The following is a 23,760-nucleotide window of genomic DNA, read 5'->3' as shown; positions in this document are numbered from 1 at the left end:
TTCTTAAGAGGGGCGACTTCCTATGGTAACATCATTGAGCATTTAATTGTATAAACACATTGTGTAACGACCTGATGTAACTATGTAACGCGCAAATACCCAAACTGGCCGGCTATTGGCCGAACTAGGCTGTCACTGACGGAATCCTCCTATTATGGGGCACGTAGTAGGTTTATGTCGCATACGTCACACTTTTATGCTAATATGCTTGTTTATGTAGCTTTTCATATGGACGAAACATGTCTGCCTCTCTAGTCCGAGCGACGGTGAAAGCTGTCAGTAAAAGGAGATTACTCGCTACAAGAGCTGCTCTGACATTGGTGAGTCCACATCCGGTAAACATCCGTGCTATAGCTGTTTTCCTCTTGTATACAGTGACTTTATGAACCATATGAAGCTTATCTAACCGTCCTCATGACGTCGGTTTGCTTTTGGGAAAGGTCTCGAGACGACTAGCATGCTAGCTAAGCTAGTAAAGTTTGTCCCACAGTGACATTGCTCCTCATTTAACCAGGAAAGCTATCGATAGATAGCTTTAGGCTGCCCTGTGATAGCCTAGCTTGCTTGTATTTTCGTAGCATATCTAATTTTGAGGTTTCGTGGTTTGTCGAGCAGCTTGTTAACAGAAAAACAACTACTACGAGCTAGCTAGCTCATGTTAAATCAGAAGCTGTTCCGTGGTTTAGCTAGCTAACGTTACTGTACGTTGGCTATTTCGACCAACTTGCGTTAGGTGATGTAGTCAAAATAGTTATAATAATTGACCACTAGCATTGGCGTGGTTAAGTAGTGAGACATCCCGACGTTTGACTTTTGACAACTTAAAACGTTAACTAATGTGTCATACCTATGAAGTAAAACAACAGGACATCATCGGTAACACGTATTAGCAATCGTCCCAGCACACGTTGAGGCGCGACCTTCGTTGGCACGCAATTTAGCTAGATAACGACTAACAGACTGTCAACATGACAGCTAGCTTAGGTAGCGAGCCTTTGCCTTTTTTGACAGAGAAATTGTGGTCAAGCTAGCGATGTGTGAATTGGTAGAATGAACGTTATGCGTTGTAACTGAGCCTTTGGCAGGTTAGAAAGATGAGGTATAATTGAGCCTTTTGGTCTTGTGAATTGCCCGTTTAGTTGGACAGGGAGTGGCGATCATGTTGGGATAACGATGGTGTTTTGAGATGGATATCAAGTCGTTTAAAAAATTTATACTAGGCTTCATGACATGTTAAAGATAATTCGCGGCCAAATAAAAAGTGGGGTCTGATTATTGTGTAATAATGAGGAATTGCATTTATATAGCATCTGACATCCCACAATATCACTGCAGTATTCATTTTATGAGTAGATTTGAAAACGTAAAACCAGCACTTCCTTTTGTACTGAGAGAACCGAAAATGCGGAATATTTGGGGTGTCAATTAACTTGAATCTTTAAAAGCCTCACGGCTGAATGAAACTTTGACCGTCACATTCTCGTCAAATTGGACATTTGTGTAACTGTCCAATTTTAAGTCTCCCTACTTTTAAAGAAGTGGAACAGTTTGAAACTTGTAGGCTTACGTATTAAAGAGCCAAAATGCTCGAAAAAGGACAGCAGACCTGTTTATTGGACATAACACCCTCTCTGGAATGTCCAGCATCCTAAGTACTGCCTTGGAATGAAGTCACAGTTCACTCTCTCAGTTCTAAACTGTACGCATGCCTTGTTGCTTAATGTTGAGAGGTGAGCAGCAGTGTGTTGCTCATGCTGATGTCCTGTCCCCCTTCTGCAGACCCCCTCTGCAGTCTCTAAGATCAAGCACATGCTGCAGAACAAACCAGAATACGTGAGTTCGACTGTGTTTTTAAACTTTCTCAGGGCAGCTTGAGACTTGTATTCCCATTATTTACATGGTTTGTAAAAGCTTTTTTAGAGCATTCCCTATATCCCCTCTCTCCTCCCCACTTCCCCCTTCTCCCATCTCTAAGCAGGTTGGCCTCAGAGTGGGGGTTCGAACCCGTGGTTGCAATGGACTCACATACACACTGGACTATGCAAAGACCAAGGGCACAGCAGATGAACAGGTGATCCAGGATGGTGAGTAACTCCGCCCAGTCCCTCTCCCCTCATAGTATAACCTCGCCCACTCTCTGTCACTCAAGACATTTGCTCTGCCCGGGCTCCTCCTTAATGCCCCGTTGAATGCACCAGTGTTCTCTCCCTCGTTCTGTCTGCAGGTGTGACGGTGTTCATTGAGAAGAAGGCCCAGCTGACCTTGCTGGGAACAGAGATGGACTATGTGGAAAGCAAGCTGTCCAGTGAGTTTGTCTTTAACAACCCCAACATCAAAGGAACCTGCGGCTGTGGGGAGAGCTTCAACATCTGACGCCACAGGCCCTGCCCTGTTGCCATGGCTCCCCTCCCTCGGCTCCTCCCGCGTCCTCCCTCCGTCTTCTCCATTATATCCGAATGCTTCACACTGCACAGTGAACCTCTGTCTCATCCCTTCATTCATAGAGCTGCATTTATCTATTTCCTGTGATGCACACATTTCAGAAAGCCTTATTTTAGAACTGCTAGTGATGTTTTTGTGGGATGATACGTAACACTGGACAAGTCTAACCCTGCTCCTGTAGGCTGTAGCCTGACGATGATGGGTGTGGTCTGGAGAACTGCCCGTGGCACCCTGTCAGTGCTCCTCAGGGCACTGACTCTGTGTGTGGTACCCTGTCAGTGCTGCTCAGGGCACTGGCCGTGGGCGTGGCCATCCAGTGGTCTCATGTCAGTGTCCCCCTCATCAACAGTACTAAACCTATCACACACACACACCCTCATAAACACGGTGACCTAATATTAACATGCACGCACCTTCACCGTCGGTGTGGAATATATATCAGGCGTGCTGTTTTACGTTGTTTCTCATGGTCGCAGTCAGTCTTTGTCAGAGGTGTATTTCCACTGTGCTACCAGCACTGTAGCCAGCCCGCAGGCTGGTCTTTAGCCACGGAACACACAGGGTCAGTGCAGGGGTGTGTGAGAAGGGGGCCTGACTGGGTCACCTGATCACAAGAACGTTGGGTGAATATTGAACATGGTCACTGTTACCCATTTTACCATTTCTGCAGTTCCCTGCCATGCTGCCCCACTTTTCAATGGTTTGCATCATTTATTGAAAATAATTTCTGTTGGGGTTTTTTTTTTTTGTTTGTTTGTTTTTTTGTAATTTATTTCATCAGTTTGTGTGGGCTCTATTGTGCTGAGTATGTAAATGAAGATGCAAGCCCCTAAGGGTACAGGAAATTATGTAATCCAGAACCTGGATGTTTTGGAGTGGAAAGAAATGTGTTTTGATACAAGCTTTAAGGTTGTAAATTCTGTTTGTATTTTCGTCGCTAGCACCGCTGAGTGCATGAACATATAATATGAATGTAAATGTCCCTTAACCATAAAATAACGCACAATTTTATTTTTTATGTACAAATATAAATGTGTTTGGAAAACCGTTTCTGCTCCCTTGCCAGATCTACGGGATGACTTTGTACAGTGTTTTTAGTTCAGAAATGTAACTAGTGCAATATGTGAACTGTAGGTGTGACACCCATAATTAAATCATTTCATCAGTGCTCCTCTGTCTCCCCCTGTTGTCTGTCCTCTGCACTGCAAGCACCTCCTCACTACAGTAACAGGGCCAGATGCAGTGTTTCTCCAGAGATTAATGTAGGCGTTAGTGAAAATATGTCTTAAAATCTTAATAGCTGGAGTAGACTCACTGGCAAAAAAAACGCCACATTGCTCTTGGTTGATAGCAAGGACAGGGTGCAATTCTTCTACTGTCCGTTAGAGGGCGAGCACGAGGAACAAACATCCACAGTAACAAAGCAGCATGGAGCAGAGGGGCTAGGGGGTGGGGAGAGGGAGGAGACTGGCTGACAGGGCTATATTAAAGGCAGGGGACAGACTGGTGCTCCTGCTTTCCACCAGACCGCAACCCCATGGGCTGCTGCCCCACGCTGTGATTGGCTGGGACTCTCAGGCTGCTGCAGGCTCAGTTCTATAGGCCTGGACTTGCCGTGATTGGCTGGGATTGTGAGGACGCCGGTTACCATGGAGGACGGATGGCAACCGAACGGCACCGCCGCTCCACCGTGCGACCCGGACGCGGCGTGCAACGGCTCGGCGCTGGCGCTCCTGACTCCGCCCCTGCTGGTGGACGCCTGGCTGGTTCCCCTGTTCTTCGCCATCATCATGCTGCTCGGCCTTGTGGGAAACTCCCTGGTCATCTACGTGGTCACCAAGCACCGGCAGATGAAGACGGTCACTAACTTCTACATCGGTACGAGCCGCGGTCGCTGCTGGTGCACATCGGTGTATCGGGAACGGGTGGGCGTGTCTGCGGATTGATACAGTTCTGCCAGCGTTCAGTTTGAATGGCTTTACTAAGCAACCATCAGTCGAGACATGCCAGTCCTGGTGGGGTCTATCTGGGGTGCCTGTTGCGAGGTTTTCTTCATCATCAGAATTCACACTCTCCACACTGTCCTGCAGGGATCGCAAAAAGTCAACAGTTTCTTGTGTACATTCTTTTTCCTTTTTATTTTTTATTTATAGCCATATAAAATCGTGCATTACCCTATAGGAAATCATGTAACATTAGAGGAAATTCTCAGGCAAATTTTTATTGTACTTTTTTGCATGAGCACCTTGTGGTGCCAGCTACCTTTATGAACAGTGTGAATTGTGTCCATTGTAATGTGAGCCTCCGACTGCAGGTTTTCCCTTTAGTGCTCAGAGTTGTTTGTTCTTTCCAGCGAATCTGGCAACCACTGACATCCTATTCCTGGTGTGTTGTGTTCCCTTCACTGCAACCCTCTACCCCCTGCCCAGCTGGGTGTTTGGGGACTTTATGTGCAGACTGGTCAACTACCTTCAACAGGTAAAACAGAACTTAACCTCAATATCATCATCTCTTACAGGTACAGCTGACTGAGGATAGGGTGGTGTAAGGGTGGTGTAGGTATAGCTGACGGAGGATAGGATAGTGTAAGCATGGTGCAGGTACAATTGACAGGATGGGATGGTGTAAGGGTGGTGTAGGTGTAGCTGATGGAGGATATTGGTGGTCTAAGGGTGGTGTAGGTGTAGCTGATATAGGATAGGGTGGCATAAGGGTGGTGTAGGTATAACTGACGGAGGATAGGGTTGTGTAAAGGTGGTGTCAAGGTGATGGTGTACAGGTGGCCTCCTGCAGGTGACGGTGCAGGCGACCTGCATCACGCTGTCGGCCATGAGCGTGGATCGCTGCTACGTGACCGTTTATCCTCTTCAGTCCCTACGCCATCGAACGCCACGCATGGCCATGGCCGTCAGCATCGCCATCTGGATAGGTACCCCACCGCTTACCCACAATGCCACTGCTTACCCACAATACCAGTCAAACACAACGCCACTGCAGGTGTATATACCTGACCTGCACACGCACATAATCACATGTCTACATCTGGCGTGATCAAAGTGAGTAAATATGCCCTGGAAATTACAGCAATGTGACAGTTATTGATTGGTGTTGCGTGCTAGTGTTTGTTTTAGGGTGTGGATTGTGTGTGTTTGGGTTGGTGTCGTGCGTTACGGTTCCGTGTTAAGGTTTGAAAGTTTGGGTCATGTGAGTTTTGGTCGGTGTTGTGCGTTAGTGTTTCTCTCAGGGTTTGGGTTGGGTTGGTGTTGTATGTTATTGCTTTGGTTTTGGCTGTGTGAGCTTGGTTTGGTGTCGTGCGCTAGCAGCTGACATGTTGTAATCACTTTCTACTCACCAACTGGCAGTGTGCCCATTATCGAGCAATGTTCTTTGGGTTTTTGGGTGGGGCTTCACATGGGGCGGGGGGAACCTCTCCTCACACCTCGTGTCTCTGGCAGGGTCGCTGGGACTCTCTGTGCCTGTGGCGGTGTACCAGCGGCTGGAGACGGGGTACTGGTACGGCCCGCAGGTGTACTGCACCGAGTCCTTCCCCTCCCCCGAGCGCCAGAAGGCCTTCATCCTCTACACCTTCCTGGCGGTCTACCTGCTGCCGCTGCTCACCATCTGCCTGTGCCACGCCTTCATGCTCAAACGCATGGGCCAGCCCGCGGTGGAGCCCGCAGACAACAGCTACCAGGTCAGCGCACGCCCGTGCACTGTGTGTGTGTGTGCGTGTGTGTAGGTGTGTGTATGGGTGTGTGTGTGTGTGTGTGTGAGAGTGTGTGTGTTTGTGTTAGAGAGAGAAGTGGTGTTTGTGTCTGTCTGTGTGATCATGTGTGTGTGTGTGTTTGTGTCTGTCTGTATAATCATGTGTGTGCGTGTGTGTGTGTGTCTGTGTGGTCGTGTGTCTGTGTATACCTGTTCAGGTGGGTCAGTGGTTCAGGGCAGGCCCTTAGACGTAGCAGGGCTGGTTGTCATGGAGACGGGGTGCCGCGCAGGTGCAGGTGCTGGCGGAGAGGGCGGAGGCTGTGCGGACGCGGATCTCGCGCATGGTGGTGGTGATGGTGCTGCTCTTCACCGTCTGCTGGGGCCCCATCCAGCTGTCCGTCCTGTACCAGGCCCTCCACCCGGCCACGCGCAGGAGCTACGCCCTCTACAAACTGAAGATCTGGGCCCACTGCATGTCCTACTCCAGCTCCTCCGTCAACCCCATCATCTACGCCTTCATGGGAGCGAACTTCAGAAAGTCCTTCAAAAAGGCCTTTCCTTTCATCTTCAAACGCAGGGCCGGGAGAACAGCGGGGGCCTCGGCCAACACAGAGCTGCACTACCTTTCATCCGGAACATGAAGGACTGCAAAAGGCCAGGCTGCATCACACATACACACACACATGTACATGCACACACACACACACACACACCCACACTCCCTCAGGACAGAGAAAACAGGCTAAAAAAAAAAGCGATGAAACGTGCCGGGCAAACCAGTCCCCCTTCCTTCCCCGACTCGTTTCTGGATCAGTGCGTTTGGACACTGACACGCTTATATCCGACAGAATGTAATGAGGAAATGTAAGAAAAATACCTCGTTTACAGGAAAGGTGAAACCGACGTTAAAGACTTGGTGTGTGTGGAACCTGTTTTGCCGTTCTCACTGTAGAACACGCGGTTAGCTGTGAACACTGTGCTTGCTGCGTGCGCTTACCGCAGTAAACACTCCCCTGTAGCTGCTCCGCTAAACACAAAGGAATGGTGTCTCCACAGACAGCTCATTTTACCTGCCAGTGTAACGGATGAAGTGACGTGTATATTGTTCGCACATAGATGTACTCTGTTTAATAACTTTTGTTTTAACGAACTGTAAAAATACATTTTAAAAAATGGACAAAGAAATGAAACATTTACGTTATAAACTTAAATGAAATTAAAAACGTGTTACATAAAACTTGCTGAATTCAGCTAAAAGAGAAATGTATAATTCTTTCAGTTGGAATTTTTCTAAACATTTTTGACCGCAAGCAAGTGTGCAATATTTTCCCTCTTGGTTTAGCAAAATTGTTTATCTGTCTGGTTGATTGTCAGCACAAATTTACGGCAAATACCATATAGGCCTACTACGTTAATGTAATGCAATTTATTCAATCCAATTGTGAAATTATCCACTACTCCAATGTAGCCGAACAGTTCACTGGTAGAAAAATGTACTAATATTTCATACATAATGCGGCGAGAGGATGGATCCTTGAGTATGGTTGAGGCTTTCACCGCGAGAAAAATCCAAGATTTTTCCCAGATCATGGAACATTTTGAACATGACATTTGCCCAAAGCGGTCAAACGTTTTATAATTTGTGTTATTAAATCAATGCAGACTTTATACAGACCGCTCGGTCCTGCTGAGCATTTGCTCTCCGTGCGGTAGCTGAATGTTCCCTGTACCGCGCTGAGCCTGAATGTTTGCTGTGCTGTGTTGGCAGCTAGACTTCCGCGTTTCATCCGACTTCCTGCTCAGTCCTGCAGTTGCCGTGTTGGGTGAGTGCTCGTACCGAAAATAACTCTCTTGTATGTGGTGTTTGTGGTGGATTTGAGGTAAATTGGGAGCACAGAACATTAAGTCAACGGCCGTTTATCAAAGCAAAATGTAATGTGATGAATTTGCTCTTCGTGTCCGCATATGTTGTTTCACTTTTCATCTGCATTGCGAAGTGAGCATCGCGTCAAGTGCTGCTCAGCCAGAGCTAACGCTAGCTAGTTTAGAAAGCATTGTTTGCTTGACAGTATTATACGGTGTGGTTTTCAGTTTTCCTTTACACGTCGTTAACGCTAGTCTGCTTGCAAAACTGCCAATGTACAGCTAACAGGTTAACTTGTTAATTGAAAACGGTTCACCTACAGAATCTGGCTATTGTCTGTTTAAATGAGCTATCTTACATTAGCTAATCTCAAAGATCATGTCCACTGCACTGGTAACAATTCAGATCTATGGCTCAGATCCAAATGATTACGTGTGCCAATCATTATAAAATGCCTATTTATTTGATATGCAGCAGTTGTGCTGTGCAGTGTAACGTCTATAGTATGACAGAGTCAAAAAATAAGGTACAGTGTAGATATTTGCTTGCAAATATTATACCAGTGTTGGAACTTTTCAGTCTTTAATTACGCCAAAGAAAATAAATTCGTTTCCAAGCTGTGTGTATGGGGAGGAAGAGCCACTTCAACTCTGGCTTCGTCATGTCCCCCCAGATTGGTCTTCCTAGCGTCGCACACTTGCTAGCTCACCCGTTTTCCGGCTCACGGTTGCCATGGGAGGCCTTGGAAACGGGCGTCGCGGAGGAAGGTCGCCGCCGCTTCTGATTGGCGCCTTGATCGCTTGCGTTCTCGTGCTGGGATTCAACTACTGGGTGTCGAGCTCACGCAACCTGGAGCTGCAGGTGAGTTGGAAGCATGGATCATTCTCCCTCCCACTCTTCAGAAGATGATGTGGAAGTGGTTTAGTGTGGGAAAATGATTTTTTTTTTGGCAAATGCACTTTATGGAGTTTGAGGGGAGAATGTACTTAATGTTTAAAATTATTTTGTGTTGGTGGAAAATGTGTATATGATTTTGTAGCAACTCTGCCAGTTTAGAGATTCTTACTGGTCTCTGACGGTGTGCAAAATAGGTAGAAAAATGTGTGCAATTGGCAACTAAGTGTACAGAAATATCATAGGTCCCTATCCCATAAGTTTTCCTCTATGGGAAGTCCAATCGTTTTAAACCACTCCCTAGGTCCAGTCACAGTTTTTTGCGGTGGGTGGGTGCGTGGGTGGAGCTGTGACTATGGGCGGAGCTTGACCATGGGTGGAGCCTTGACTGTGGGCGGAGCTTGACCGCGGGAGGTGTTTGCGCAGACGCAGCTGTTTCAGATGGAGGGAGCGGCGCGGAGAGCGGCGGCAGAGAGGGCAGCTGTGGAGCAGAAGAAGGCGGCGTTTGAGGAGCAGCTGCGCATGCAGAGCGACCAGATCAAACGCATGGAGGACAGTCACAGGATCCAGCTGGATACCATGCAGGCTAACTGGAAGCAAGAAAAGGTACGGCATGTACACTACAAAACTCACTTACCCACAAGGCCTTGCAGCAGTGGATGAGAACCGCTCTCTTCTTCTATTTCAGACAGTTCTGGTGTTAAACATCTCCACAAGCACTAGAACAATCCAGATATTGAAAGGTAGGATACCCTCTTCTCTCTTTCCCTCTCCTTATCACCACACCTTTTTCCTCTTCTGTGTCTCTTGTTACATCCCTCCGTCTCTCATGCTCTCTCTCAATGTCTCTCTCTCTCCCCTCCCCCCTCTTTCTCTCTAGCTCAGTTGTTCGGTCTGGAGGAAATTCAGAAGGAGCTGCAGGACTGCCAGAACAATCGGATCAATCTGAGTACTGCCATGTGAGTTTACCCACAATGCACCTGGCTAAAGGGGCAGGGACATTTGTGCTTGCATGTGTGTATGTGTACTCACTGTGCAGTGTTTTGTGTAGGAATCAGTGTGAGGCTCAGATGAGTGCTCTGAAGGAGGAGTGTGCAGCCAAAACCCCTGAGAAACCCCCACCTGTCTCACCCTCCTCTCAGGTACCTGTCCCCTGTGTGTGTGTGTGTGTGTGTGTGTTTGTGTAGGATGGTGCACCCGTGTGTGTGTGGTTTTCACTAATGTTAAGTAATTTCTCTGGGGCAGTTTACAAAAATCCAGATTCGTGCAACATTAGTCTGGATTGAGGCTTTTTCTATGTACCTTGTATTTTATAATGTGTTCCTCTAATATAATTTGTCATTAGTGTTGTGCATCTGCGTTGCTTTGTATTCATGGCCCGCTCCCTGTTAGCCTTGTTGTGACTTTGGTTTGTGTCCTGGGCAGGAGAAGTCCGGCCCCCCTCTCAGCCGAACGGGCCTGGAAGAGAAGCCAGGCCTGGATGACACCAAGAAGCCCTCTGTCCTCGCCCCGAAAACCAGCCGGACCGGCGCTGAACCAGACAGTACCAACACCAAGCTTTCTGCGCTGGAGACCAATGAGATTGCCAAAGATGGAGGTACAAAGTCCCCACATACATTAGCAAAATGCACACACACACACACACACACACACATACACAGCGTAGCTGAATGCTACATGGTACACTGACTGTGGAGAGGGTGTGTTCTTGCGGCGGCAGGCAGACAGTATGTATTTACTGTGTGTACTCTCCAAATCAGAGAAAAGCGACATTACCCAGCAGCAACCCCCAGTGGGCGTGGCCAAACGGGGAAATGACTTGGAAGTGATGGAAACCCATGTGGGGAAGCAGCAGTCTACAGGTTAGACATGACTCACGACCTCAGTATTCCACGGTCATTCTAACCGCATTCTAATGCTCTCTGTCCTTCTGTCACTATTCTACTGCAATTCTAACCGCATTCTAATACTCTCTGTCATTCAGTCACTATTTTACTGCCATTCTAACAACATTCTAATGCTCTCTGTCATTCGGTCACTATTCTACTGCCATTCTAACAGCATTCTAATGTTCTCTGTCATTCTACCACTATCCCAGCTAACACAAAACATTCTCATAATGCTGTATAAATGCAAGGAATTCTTATTATTGAAATTATAAGGCTGATCAATAATGAAAACGGCAGATATTCTTAGCATGACTTTACACAAATGGGGAAACAATGGAACTAATTCAGATCCTTTGCTGCAGGAAATGATGTGGTTGTGGTGGAAAAGGAAGACAAACGTGTGGACACACCTGAGGACAAACCTGAAGACAAACCTGAGGACAAACCTGGAGACCAACCTGAGGACCAACCTGAGGACAAACCTGGAGACAAACTTGAGGACAAACCTGAGGACCAACCTGAGGACAAACCTGGAGACCAACCTGAGGACCAACCTGAGGACAAACCTGGAGACAAACCAGGAGACCAGCAGAATGCTGCAGGTTCTGAGGCAGTGAAACAGACTCAACTCAAAGCTAACGCAGGTAATCTAGGACAGGCCACTTTCCCTCCTGTGTTCTTTCTTAAAGTTGCACAAGCAGGTGACAATGGTTTTCCGCCCTGGCAGGTAGAGATCCGGCTGTAGGCCACGCCCTGCCGGACCGGAAGGACAAGCTTGCGGATTATAATGGTGACGCTGACAATGAGGGCGAGTTTGAGGCAGACAAGCAAGCCGAACTTGCCAAGCATTGAGGTATGTGGGTGAGTGCGTGAGTGAGTGAGTGAACGAGTGCATGAACGGGTGAGTGAACAAGTGAGTTCGTGAGTGAACGCGCTGAAATGTGTATTTTTTCCGATAGGATCGGACTGAAGATCAAGGCCGCTGAAGATAAGTGGCTGGACAGTCTAATAATTCACACAAGTTCTGTAACCATGGAGATGCTGAAGATATTCCTGATCTTCCAGTGACGTTGCACATGATGCCTTAATGATCCAAAATGAATGTATCTGTACAAGGGGCCTGAAGACTTGCACTGCTCTGAACTACAAAGAAGATCCACATACGACATGCATACACCTGTATGCTGCATACACCTGTACCTATACACCTGTATGCTGCATACACCTGTATGCTCAGTTTATATCGGGACCGGTCCCAAGTTGAAAATGAATGGCACACTCCTAATTCTGCTCTGGGGACAGACGAGAGGGCGGGATTATTGCTGTCTCTCAGATCTGACTGACTGATGCTTCCACAGGTCATCCAGTTTAACCAATCACATTTAAGCTGTGTCAGAGGTGCCCGTGGGAGTGGCCATGTCTTCCACTACCTCTGTGTAAAATGGATGCCCGCCTAACTCTTGCTTTTTCAAACTGCTTCACATGCGTTTCGATGCGTTTGACCTTGATCGGGAAAACTGAATCCTAAAGACAGCTGTTTCATTGGATGTAGCGATCGTAGATTGGATGTTTTAATTGGGTGTGGGGAATTATATATTAGTTAGGAAAGTTCATTTCCTTATGGGTCTTACCCCCCACCCCCCGTACTATGACTACTGAGTGCCCCGTTTGCAGTTTATTATTTATGAAATGTGTGTTTGCTGGATTAGAGCGTCTGAGCACCCAGAGCCCAGAACCACACCGCTGTGTTTCAGACACATTATGAAGGAGATTCACTGAAGCTTCGCCCTGCCGGATCACAGACTTTGGGAACGCAGTGCTCCCCGTGGTGGTAGGACCGCCAAAACTGGAATTACACCTCTAAACATACACCTGCTATATCACTGCCAGCTGCTCCAATTGTGGCATGTACACACACACACACACACAAACACACATACACATATGAATACACATACACAACTCTTGAAGAAATGAGGAAAGGTGTCTTAAGGATGTCTTTCGCTTCTTAAGCTCTACTTTAGTGCACGATGCCAGTCTTCATCACATTGCGCCGACCGTCCAATCAGCAGGGCTAGTCCGTCTGAATGCATTACCAGGGTAACCGTCCTCGGGGTTGTGGGTCTTGCTCTGTTCGTCCTGAACTGGTAGTTTGCAGACACTGAATGAAAGATTTTATAATTTATTTTATAGATTTTGTATTTGTGGTTATGTTTGTTCTGATTGAAGCCGTTGAACATGTTTATGCACATTCTGGTGGAAATAGTTTAATAACATGGCATAGCTTGCTCAAGATTTGATTTTTTTTGTAGTGTCTGAGAAATCTGGAAACCACGCCAAGTGGACATATCGTAGAAATATAAATATTTTTCGTAGAAATGTGAATATTCCATTGTGCGCTTTCTACCCTGGAGATGGGAATAAACTTACCTGAATATAAACATCAGTTTGCTGTGGTTTAGCAAAGAGACACACACCTTGTCACTCAAACCTGAGTTTTTCATACACAGGGAGGCGGGGCCACACTGATGGATTAAGCCTATTTGTTTTCTTGTATGTTATTCTGCATGCGTGTGACATACACACTAAAACTACATTTCCCACAGCCCTCAGTTTTTACAATCACAAACATTATCGTATTTAAGGTTTCAAGGTCACGTGATGTGCATCATAATAATCCTTTATTCAGGAACACCGCAAAAAAGTACACACCTGAACAAAGCCAAACATCACGCTGTACTACAGCTTAACACAGCCTTAGGGAAAACAAAGGGAGGGAGGGGGTTGGAGGTTCAGAGCAGAATGGGTGGGGTTTTGGGGGTTCAGAGCAGGAGAGTGGGCTCAGATGATCTTCACCACAGGAAAGTACTTGTGTGCTGAGAAATCAAACTGTGGCAAAACCTGCAGACAAATACACAGCACAGTCAGCTTGGAACCTACACACACAACAGCACAGTCAGCTTGAAGAACCTACATGTGCGAACATACACACACTGAACACCACAGTCAGTTTGGAGAACTTCCCAACACCAGGGGGAGACAGCAACAGGCATGTGTGTGTTAATGAGATTCACTATCTAGAACTGAGCACACGCATTAGTCAGCAGAGTGGCAGACTAGCATTCAGTACAGTAATACAGTGGGTACCTTCGTTTCCTTTTTGTGACCTCCAGCTAGCAGCTTCATCACTACAATATTAGGCTTGGCAACTTTCAGGATTCGATTGACCTACAAAACACAGGAAAAGCAAAGAGATTAACGGAGGAGGACGAGGGCTGGCCACAGACGCATGGACGAACAGATGGATGGACAGACAGACAGACAGATGGACGGGCGGACAGGGTCACCTCAGGGTCCGGGCTGGGGACGTTCTCCAGGATCAGTTTGGCCTGCTGAAAGTGCTTACTGGCTGCCAGGTACAGGTCAGCTGACTGAGGGGGCGGAGTGTACTTCTTCAGGTCAGACATTTCCTGCATAGACGATAATTAATTAACGCACACACACAAACCTATACGCAGATATAGAAATATACAGACACAAGCATAGACAAATGCAAGCATAGAGACAGTTAATATTGTAGTCACACCTGAATCCATTTTACATGACCTCTGGCCTCTGCACACTTTACAGTAAAACTAGCAGTTACAGATGAAGTGTACACTGCACATGGACGCTGGATGGTCTCTCAGTACCTTAAACTGGATGTAATGCACTGGTGGGGGGGTCACCACGCTGTTGAAGGGGGCGAATCGGTGCTCGTAGCGAACCTGCTCGCTGTCCAGCTCAAACTGAGGCTTCCGGACCTTTCCATCCATGTCCAGTGCAATCATTGTCTGCAGAGAGAGAGAGAGTGTGTATGTTATAACCCAGGTGTTCTTTAGGAGGTTTAGCACATGCTCAGTACAGCCCTTGTCCCTACCCGAGTTAGTGTGTGTATGTGTATGTACCTTAAAACCTGGGTGTTCTTACGGAGATTTCGCACATGCTCAGTACAGCCCGTCTCCCTGCCTGAGAGTTACTGTGTGAGATGCAGGGTGTTAGTGGAGGTACCTTGTACATGCCCGCGCACATGTTCTGGTAAGCCTGACTCATGGTGATCTCTCTGCTCAAGGGACGCGCTGCGAGAAAGAGAAAAAATTACATAAACAGTGAGCGTGTGCAGGTCGTATGATGCATGTACGATACAGCCTGTGTTGCATGTGTAGCATGTGTACTGTGTATAGTGTAGTACCATGTAAAGCGTGTGTACTTATTGTAGTGTAGAACAGTGTAAAGTGTGTGTAATGTAGTACAGTGTGTTTAGGGTAGTACAGTGTAAAGTGTGTGTAATGTAGTACAGGGTACAGTGCTCTCACTCTTCTTCTTCTTCTTGGTCTTCTTGCTGCTGCCCCTCCTCTGCAGCTCCTCAGTGATCCTCTCCTCAGCCATCTGAGAGCTGTCAGCCCGGCTCAGAGTGGACATCAGCCAGGCGTACAGAAACTCCGACAGGTACCTACAAACACACACATATACACATTACACACACACATAAGCCAGGCATACAGGAACTCCGACAGGTACCTACAAATACACACATTATGCACATACACACACATTATATACACACGCATGCCCACACACACACACACACACACACACGTGTAGCAGTACCAGTATATGTAGTAGTATTCGTGCATGCTGTACAGCTCCAGCTCGAAGCCGCTGAGCAGGTAGTGGATCATGATGCGCAGGCTGTGGTACAGAACCCAGGTGCCCAGACAGGCCAGGTGCTGCCTCTGGGGCTCCAGCTTCAACAGGAGGCTGTGCAGCGCGGCGTCCACCTTCTCTGCCTGAGGGAAACACACACACGCGTTACACACTGCACACGCACATACACACATACACACCTCACACACAGCACACACAACACACACACACCTCACACACACGCGTTACACACTGCACACGCACACACACACCTCACACACAGCGCACACAACACAGACACACGTTACACACAAACCTCATCCTGCAGTGTAGCGAACTCTTCCAGAATGTGTCCCAGTTTGTCTCTCTGTCGAGCGCGATTGTGTCCGTGGATCTGAATCAGACTGCAAAAGGGCTGCAGGACGAGACAAGGAGCATGTCACAGCACAGCTACAGGAACAGTGTAGAACTACAGGAACAGTGCAGAACTACAGGAACAGTGCAGAGAACTACAAGAGCAGTGCAGAACTACAGGAACTATGTGTATTTGTCTGTGAGCGTGTATGAATGTGCACGGATAGGTGTATGCATTTCTGTGCATGCATGCCTGTATGTGTGTGTTTGCGATTGTGTGTGTGAAACGTACCCTGGAGCAGTGTGTGATGAAGGAATCGATGTAGTCCTTAGCCTGGTGGTTATTGTACAGACAGCACCTGGGAAGAGCACAGACCGCCTGTCAGTACTGACAGGCAGCACAGACTGCACAGTCACACAGTCAGTGCTGACACAGGGGTCAGGGGGTACAGTACCACGGGGGTCTTACTTTGGGGAGAGGACAGGGGGGCTAACAAACCCCCTGAGTGCATCCTTGATCATATCATGCATGAGATGGGAGCCCAAAACCTTCTTACTGTCCATCAGGAACGTGGTCTATAGAGAGAAATCCCAGTCAGGACTGTACACATTACACCAGGCTGTTACACCAGCACATTACACAAGCACATTATACCAATGCATTACAACAAAGTACTACACCAGGGCATTACACCAGCACATTATATCAGTGCATTACAGCAGGGCATCACACCAGCACATTATATCACTGCATTACAGCAGGTTAAATCACTCACTACCACGTTAAATCACTCACCTGTAACAGGGAGCGTGACAGCACACAAGGGGACTGTTCACTGAATTCACAGAAGAAGTCCTGAGGAAACAGATACACTCATGAACGAGCATGACACACGCCAAGTTCAAACAGAAATGTAGCTGTTTCCAAACTCCATTTTCAGGCGAAGAACAGAGATGTTTGCAGAGGCTGCAGTGAATGTCTGGAGCAGGTAGAACAGGGCACAGGCAGATCAGAGTTGGTTTGTGGCAGAAGCTGGCGTACCAGAATGCCGTGCAGGTGGGTGGTGTTGATGACCTCACACACGGTCTTGATGCGGTCGATGAGCTTGCTGAAGTAGGCGACCATCTCCTCTCTGCGGATGATTTTGGCGTAGCGTGGGAAGGTGGGGGGCAGCAGCCTCTGGTTCACCAGCGGCTCAAAGCCCATCATTATGGGGTGATCTGAGTACAGACAGACAGGGTTCTTACCCACAATGCCTCTGTGTCCCACACACTCTGCTTTACTACCCACAATGCCCCTGTGTCCCACACTCTCTGCTTTACTACCCACAATGCCTGTCTCCCACACTCTCTACTTTACTACCCACAATGCCCCTGTCTCCCACACTCTCTACTACCCACAATGCCCCTGTGTGTGTGAGACTTCTGCATATGTGTGTGGTGCGTGTGCAGTACATGAGTAGCGGATGTGTATCATGTGAGCAGCGCGTGAGCAGCAGCACCTCCTTTGCTGGTGTCGTTCTGGGCCTGCACTCCGTGCTGCAGGGTGGAGTGGATGGCAGGAAGCAGGTCAGCAGCCTGGGTCATCAGCTTCTGCGCCTCGCTCACCGAGCTGGTCTGAGGAAGAGCGTCACAACGCGATACAGTGCGTCAGCACGAACGTGCAAGCAGCGATCAGGCGTCTACAGCCGATACAGGCGTTACAGCCGATACAGGCGTACAGCGCGATACAGTCGCGTGTACAGCGCGATACAGTGCGTTACAGCACGTACAGTACAGCGCGATACAGTGCGTTACAGCACAAGCGCGATACAGTGCGTTACAGCCGATACAGTGCGTTACAGCACGATACAGCGTGCGTTACAGCACGATACAGTGCGTTACAGCGCGATACAGTGCGTTACAGCACGATACAGTGCGTTACAGCGCGATACAGTGCGTTACAGCGCGATACAGTGCGTTACAGCACGATACAGTGCGTTACAGCACGATACAGTGCGTTACAGCACGATACAGTGTGTTACAGCGCGATACAGTGCGTTACAGCACGATACAGTGTGTCACAGCACGATACAGCGTGCCACAGTGCGTTACAGCGCGATACAGTGTGTTACGGTGTGTCACACGGCCTTTTGAGCAAAGAACGAAAGCAGCAACATCCCAGGGTAAAGCACGCAAAAACGCTACAACACAAGGTTAGTATTAACTGTCCTGCATTTCTTCGGAGTGTAGGCATCCTGCCTCGCCTAATCTATCCGGAACGGTCGTATCTTGTGTGAACAGACTCAACGCTGAATTTTTCAGTGTAGGAGACTGTGTGTGAACCTAACGCGGATAGCTGCACCCGGCCATGTTGCGGGGTCCGTGAGCGAAAGCATCACTCACCTCTTTCTTGGTGAAGGCGATCAGTGCCGTGAGAAGCAGACGAGTGAACTTGATTCTGTTGAAGAGGGCTGAACACTGCTGATGCTGGAGAAACACACACTTAGAACAGAGAAACTCACTAATACACACATACACACACATATACACACTAATACACACATATACACACCCGCCTTCATACATACACACACATATACACACCTGCATTCATACACACATTCATACAAACACACACTCACATACATTTACACACATATACACACCCGCATTCATACACATGCATACAAACACATACTTAGAACAGAGAAACTCACTAATACACACATACATACACATATATACACCCACATTCATACACATATACACGCTCGCATACATACACACACATATAAACACTCGCATACATACACACATACAAACACACACTCACATACACACACGCACATACACACACACACAAACACACGTACCTCCAGCTCCACCTCTGGGTCCCTCTGCTCCCCCTGCCGACTACGTGTGCTCTGAGGAAGGGTAACAGGTCATAGGTCAGAGTTCAGTGATGCCAGTTTATTCTTAAAAGGGCTCCTGATACAGGGGATCTGTAAATGAACAGAACTCTGCCTGTGTTCTCTGCACAGAACTCTAACACTGCCTATGTGTTTAGGGCCAGTCTGACTGCAGTACCTTCACTCTCCTCTGGAGGTCATCCTCCACATCCTTCAGCATGCCTGCAACAAAACACACAGAAACATACTGAGACACTGTCCCCACAACTCCACACACACTACACACTGTCCTCACAACTCCACACGCACGACACACTGTCCTCACAACTCCACACACAGTACACACTGTACCCACACCTCCAAACACACTACACACTGTTCCCAAGTATCTTAGCCCAGCCCAACAGCAGAGACGTACCTGTCACACGCAAGTCTGTCACATTGTTCGCCATTTTGAAGCCATAGGTCATCGCCTGGAAGTCCTCCTGAAATCCCATATTTTACATAATTAAACATCACCCAGCAGCCAGGTATAAACACACCTGGACCCAACAGGATCTCTCACATCCACCATGTTCACCTGAAACCCACTGCATTAGCCCAGCCCAGCTAGCCCTGCCCATCCCGGCTAGCCCCGCCCATCTCAGCTAGCCCCGCCCATCCCTGTCCCACTCAGCCTGGCCTGTGTTCATGCAGTGCTGGTGCTGCTTGGGCTTCATGGTGGCCTGGCTAAGTATATAAATATAAGATAAAAATAAAAATATTTTCCTTGTGCCTGCACTCCAAGACTGACAGCTGCCCTTATATATTTGGACAGAAGCACAGAAATATGTCCTCAGCAGCACTGACTGATATTCCAAAAGGAACCCGCATCCCCCTGGGGGGGTCTCAGTGCCAAGCCTGAGTTTCCCACCACCCTGACCCCTGACCCCTGACCCTGCAGCAGCAGTAGTTTTTAGAACAGATGAGGCTGTTAATCACATGACCACGGTCACACTGACACTGGGGCTCCAATACCATGAATACACAGTGCTACCTCATCTGCAGTGTTACAGACACAGTGTTACACAGTGACTGCAGTGTTACAGAGACAGTGTTACACAGAGACAGCAGTGTTACAGAGTGTTATGCAGTGACTGCAGTGTTACAGAGACAGTGTTACACAAAGACAACAGTGTTACAGAAACAGCAGTGTTACAGAGTGTTACGCAGTAATGCAGTGTTACAGAGACAGTGTTACACAGTGACTACAGTGTTACAGAGAGACTGTGTTAGGTATTGACTGTGAAGCATTACCTCCTCAAACACGGCGGCTTTGTTGACCTTCTCGCGGGCAATGTCGCAGATTTTGAGGATGCCGAGGGCGAAGGCTTTCATGGCGGGGTCCTCGATGAGGTCAGGGTTGTGCACGTACAAACACGTAAACACGGTCTGAGCCAGAGAATGCCCCTCCAGCCATGTGATCTACGGACATGGCCAGAGAGAAGCGTTAGCGCCGTAAGTGTTTCTGTGGGTGTTAGCATTAGGTCATAGAGCACTAGTGCTACACGTGTTAGCATTAGGTCATATAGCACTAGCGTTGTAAGTGTTTCTGTAGGTTTTAATGAATAATTTATTTCTCACCAAACAGCAAAAGCAGGTGTCCATGATTCCAATGAGCTCAGGTAGGCTGAGGTCCTTAACCCTAATCGCCCCATCCTAGAGAGAGAGAAAGACAGAGAGGGGGAGAGATGGTTAAATGGGATCAGTGGCCCATGTGTAAAATGTCTATGCCAGTACTGAAACTGCTGACGATGTGGAAGGACAGAGAGCGGTGTGGGGGTACAACCTTGACTGCCTGTTGAAAGTTGAGGACCTTCCTGTTGACTTGGTTACCGATCATGCCGGCGTCCATCTTGGGGTCCATCATCTCGATGGCAGACATGGCTTCAAACAGACCAAACCTGCCAACCCGGAAGTGTGTAGGGGTCGTCATATAGAGCAGACATAGGAACTGGAGGGAAGGAGGTGCTGAAGCTTAGGAAGCAACAGCTTCTCCTGCACATGTTGAGGGCAAAAGCACTTGAATTCAATGTAAAAAACCAAGGTCGCTAAACCAAAGAAAACCTCATTGGGCAATTTAATTTGTGTTCATAATTTTGAATGTGCTGTAGCAGTTTCTGAAACAATGGTTGTATTGGTCCAGATGTTTAGGGAAAATATCAATTAAAATGTACATATTTTATTACATATTTTCACAATCTTCTTTTCTTCTTCCACGCCACTCTTGACTAAACCATTTCTATATGGGCCTCGCTGTGTGCCCGGGGGGCATTGTCATGCTGAAACAGGAAAGGGCCTTCTCCAAACTGTTGGGGAAGCTTAAAATCCTCTAGAATGGGACTGAATGCAGTAGCATTAAGATTTGCCTTCACTGGAACTAAGGGACCTAGCCCAAACCATGAAAAACAGCCCCAGACCAAGGGGTCTCCACATTCTTTTGGTCATATAGTGTATATACACTGCAATACACTGACAGCATTCCATAGTGACATTATGTAAGGTATACTGTGAAAGAAGAATCCAGTCTAACAGGGCACTCTAGTCCTGAAAGGTTAGCCAGTGGGACATTTAAACCATAGATCACAGTGGGAAAATGTCACATGGTCACCTCTGACCCAATGACAGTGTACTCACAGTTTGTCATGGAGTAGCTCTCCAAGGTTTAGTTCTGAAACAAAAACATTAACAGTCTGCTTAGGAAAATTAAACTTTAAACCTGAGGTACGTACATATTACATACATGTCACAGTTTTACCATTTGTTTCAATTCGGGAAACCTCAACCTCAGACCAGTAAAAATAGCCTGGGAGGGAGGGGAGGATTCTTAAATGAGAGATATATTTTAGTCATCTATTTACTTCCCATGGGGGGAGGGCATAGAAGACATTCTTCAGTCAGAATGTGCTCTAAGGGAAAAACTCATTTAACACATTACAGCCGGCCTACGCCTTTGTACTGAACACTACAGCCAGCCTACGCCTTTACACTCAACACTACAGCCAGCCCAGACCATTACACTCAACACTACAGCCAGCCCAGACCATTACACTCAACACTACAGCCAGTCTACACCATTAAACTCAACACTAATGCCAGCCTACACGTTAAATTCAAACCTACAGCCAGCCAACCGCGTTACACTCAATACTACAGCCAACCTACGCCATCACACTCAACACTACAGCCAGTCTACACTATTACAATCAACACTGCACGGAGTTTGTACCTTTACACTCAACACCACAGTAAGTCTGTAACTTTACACTTAACACCACAGTGAGTTTGTACCTTTACACTCAACACCACAGTGAGTTTGTACCTTTACACTCAACACCACAGTGAGTATGTACCTTTGCAGGCACCTCTGAAGTCCTGTGTGATGTCCACCCAGTTTGCGTTATTCTTCATCTTCTCTGGAATACCCAGCCCCCACCCCGCCTCGTCCTCCTCCACCGATGACTTCATCACCATGGTGACAGCTGAACGTGCACGAGTGGCAGAGGGGTGACGCAGCGGCACAGGTGTGACGTGCTGAAACACATTTCAGTCAGTTCTTTCTGGCAGCCAGTTAGCACATTCTTCACTAGTGTTTAATCCGAACAATCTGAAGGAGGATCAGTTCATCAAATGGAGCAGACTACAGCATCACACTGCTGACCACAATGTGACTGAACCCATCATAATCGACTCTTGACAACAAAAAACTAATACATTCAAATCATTCATTTATATAGTGCCTTTCACACAGTGCACCTTTCGCAAAATTCAAAAGTGAATACTTATTATGAAACAATGACCAGGAGAAAAACATCTAAAAGGGAAAGAGCTAATACTTAATAAGCATATATATATAGGGACATATACCATTAAAAGGGGGTGGGGAGAGGGTTAAATGGAGAAGAGTAAAAAAGCAGTGATGTGAGGAATATGATCAGCAAGGAGACGTCTTCAGGAGTTACACATGGCTGAACTGAGGGCAAGCTCGCGCACTTGAACTACATCAGCAGATGCACAGACTTAAAATGGCTTCGATGGATGCTGTGGAACTCTCCCCGTGAATCTGGTCAGTACACAATTGTAGAAGATACCGATATACGGTATACAGTACAGCTAGTAATAGTCGTACACTTAGGTAGTTTAGCTAGTTAACAGCAAGGTGACTAGGCTAGACAGCAGGAGCGCACAGTGTCTGCCTAAAGAAGCTCACTTCATTTCCCTTGTAAGGAAACCCTAATTAGGTAACGAACTGTCAAGCGCCGTTATAGTTAGTGAAATGTAATTTTTAATATTGGCTTAATATAATTTTTAGAAGTTGATTAACTAAATACTGACAACGTTTCAAAATACTGATAAAACGCTAAACACTGACAAACCTACATTCTACAGCTTAGGAAGCAACTAGTTAGCCGTTTTTCATTTGATACGCAGCTAAAAAGGCACCTAACTATGCTTTTATACTTTTTTTAACATAGACTAACGTTAGCTCAGCAGTAACATGAATTCCCCTCAACAAGACAGGAGGCTGGGTAAATTGATGGCTGTGTATTTCGTTCTTTGCCTAGATGACTAGCTAGCTACTGGCTATTGAGACTAGCACTAGTACCCTGCTAGCTAAGTTAGCTACAGAGAAACAAAGGCCTGTATTTGTCCTTGTAGAATCCGTTAAATACGGTTAAATCGGTGTGTTCTTTCATGCACATTGAAATATATAATACGAAATATAAATAACTGAAAATGATATATTTTGGAATACATACCTGGCCACTTTGTTGCTATGCTACCTGTTCTAAACCTCACATTTGCGGAATATCAATGGGACAGGCTGGAGTATAACGTCAAAATGCCGTCTAGTTTGTGTTGTATTCTGGGAAATGTAGTATATATGTGATACAACATTCATGAGAGACATTCAAAGTGTATTACTATTAAACTTTGTTTCCCATAAGTCCTCTATGTTAAACGTCATATTCACGAGCCCAAATAAATACCTGAA

The 23,760-nt window shown here is 47.0% G+C and overlaps 4 protein-coding genes across 6 annotated transcripts; 3 read left to right on the top strand and 1 right to left on the bottom strand.

Moving 5' to 3' along the window:
- Positions 1-162: 162 nt before the first annotated feature.
- isca1 (iron-sulfur cluster assembly 1) lies at positions 163-3,610 on the top strand. Its single transcript, XM_064297110.1, has 4 exons — positions 163-320; positions 1,780-1,833; positions 1,979-2,084; positions 2,225-3,610. The coding sequence occupies exons 1-4, from the start codon at positions 240-242 to the stop codon at positions 2,371-2,373; spliced, it is 390 nt and encodes a 129-aa protein (XP_064153180.1). The 5' UTR covers positions 163-239; the 3' UTR covers positions 2,374-3,610.
- A 95-nt stretch (positions 3,611-3,705) lies between these two features.
- On the top strand, positions 3,706-6,933 carry LOC135233497 (G-protein coupled receptor 54-like). Its single transcript, XM_064297109.1, has 5 exons — positions 3,706-4,320; positions 4,796-4,920; positions 5,236-5,371; positions 5,898-6,136; positions 6,438-6,933. The coding sequence occupies exons 1-5, from the start codon at positions 4,092-4,094 to the stop codon at positions 6,786-6,788; spliced, it is 1,080 nt and encodes a 359-aa protein (XP_064153179.1). The 5' UTR covers positions 3,706-4,091; the 3' UTR covers positions 6,789-6,933.
- Positions 6,934-7,423: 490 nt separating this feature from the next.
- golm1 (golgi membrane protein 1) lies at positions 7,424-13,235 on the top strand. Its single transcript, XM_064297107.1, has 11 exons — positions 7,424-7,970; positions 8,685-8,872; positions 9,332-9,511; positions 9,594-9,648; positions 9,786-9,864; positions 9,957-10,047; positions 10,331-10,502; positions 10,666-10,767; positions 11,157-11,438; positions 11,522-11,647; positions 11,754-13,235. The coding sequence occupies exons 2-10, from the start codon at positions 8,744-8,746 to the stop codon at positions 11,644-11,646; spliced, it is 1,215 nt and encodes a 404-aa protein (XP_064153177.1). The 5' UTR covers positions 7,424-7,970; positions 8,685-8,743; the 3' UTR covers position 11,647; positions 11,754-13,235.
- Positions 13,236-13,453: 218 nt separating this feature from the next.
- Positions 13,454-23,667, bottom strand: naa35 (N-alpha-acetyltransferase 35, NatC auxiliary subunit). 3 transcript variants are annotated; one of them, XM_064297103.1, is made up of 23 exons: positions 23,525-23,667; positions 22,118-22,298; positions 21,402-21,435; positions 20,554-20,668; positions 20,349-20,423; positions 20,022-20,189; positions 19,144-19,210; positions 18,904-18,947; positions 18,690-18,740; positions 18,220-18,318; positions 17,337-17,451; positions 16,877-17,055; positions 16,631-16,690; positions 16,304-16,410; positions 16,127-16,193; positions 15,797-15,895; positions 15,445-15,623; positions 15,150-15,286; positions 14,845-14,912; positions 14,487-14,627; positions 14,142-14,264; positions 13,942-14,022; positions 13,454-13,695 (listed from the first exon to the last, which is right to left on the bottom strand). In XM_064297103.1, exons 2-23 carry the CDS (start codon positions 22,236-22,238, stop codon positions 13,636-13,638), a joined length of 2,190 nt encoding a protein of 729 aa, XP_064153173.1. In that variant the 5' UTR covers positions 22,239-22,298; positions 23,525-23,667; the 3' UTR covers positions 13,454-13,635. The 3 variants fall into 3 exon arrangements, with proteins under 3 accessions (XP_064153173.1, XP_064153176.1, XP_064153175.1); XM_064297106.1 differs by having other exon boundaries at positions 18,220-18,303; XM_064297105.1 differs by having other exon boundaries at positions 22,118-22,246; positions 23,525-23,620.
- Positions 23,668-23,760: the final 93 nt, after the last annotated feature.

The sequence above is a fragment of the Anguilla rostrata genome, chromosome 10 (assembly GCF_018555375.3).
Source record: "Anguilla rostrata isolate EN2019 chromosome 10, ASM1855537v3, whole genome shotgun sequence".
Classification (NCBI taxonomy): Eukaryota; Metazoa; Chordata; class Actinopteri; order Anguilliformes; family Anguillidae; genus Anguilla; species Anguilla rostrata.
The sequence above is the reverse complement of the archived record's forward strand: the minus strand, read 5'-3'. Positions and strand labels throughout refer to the sequence as shown.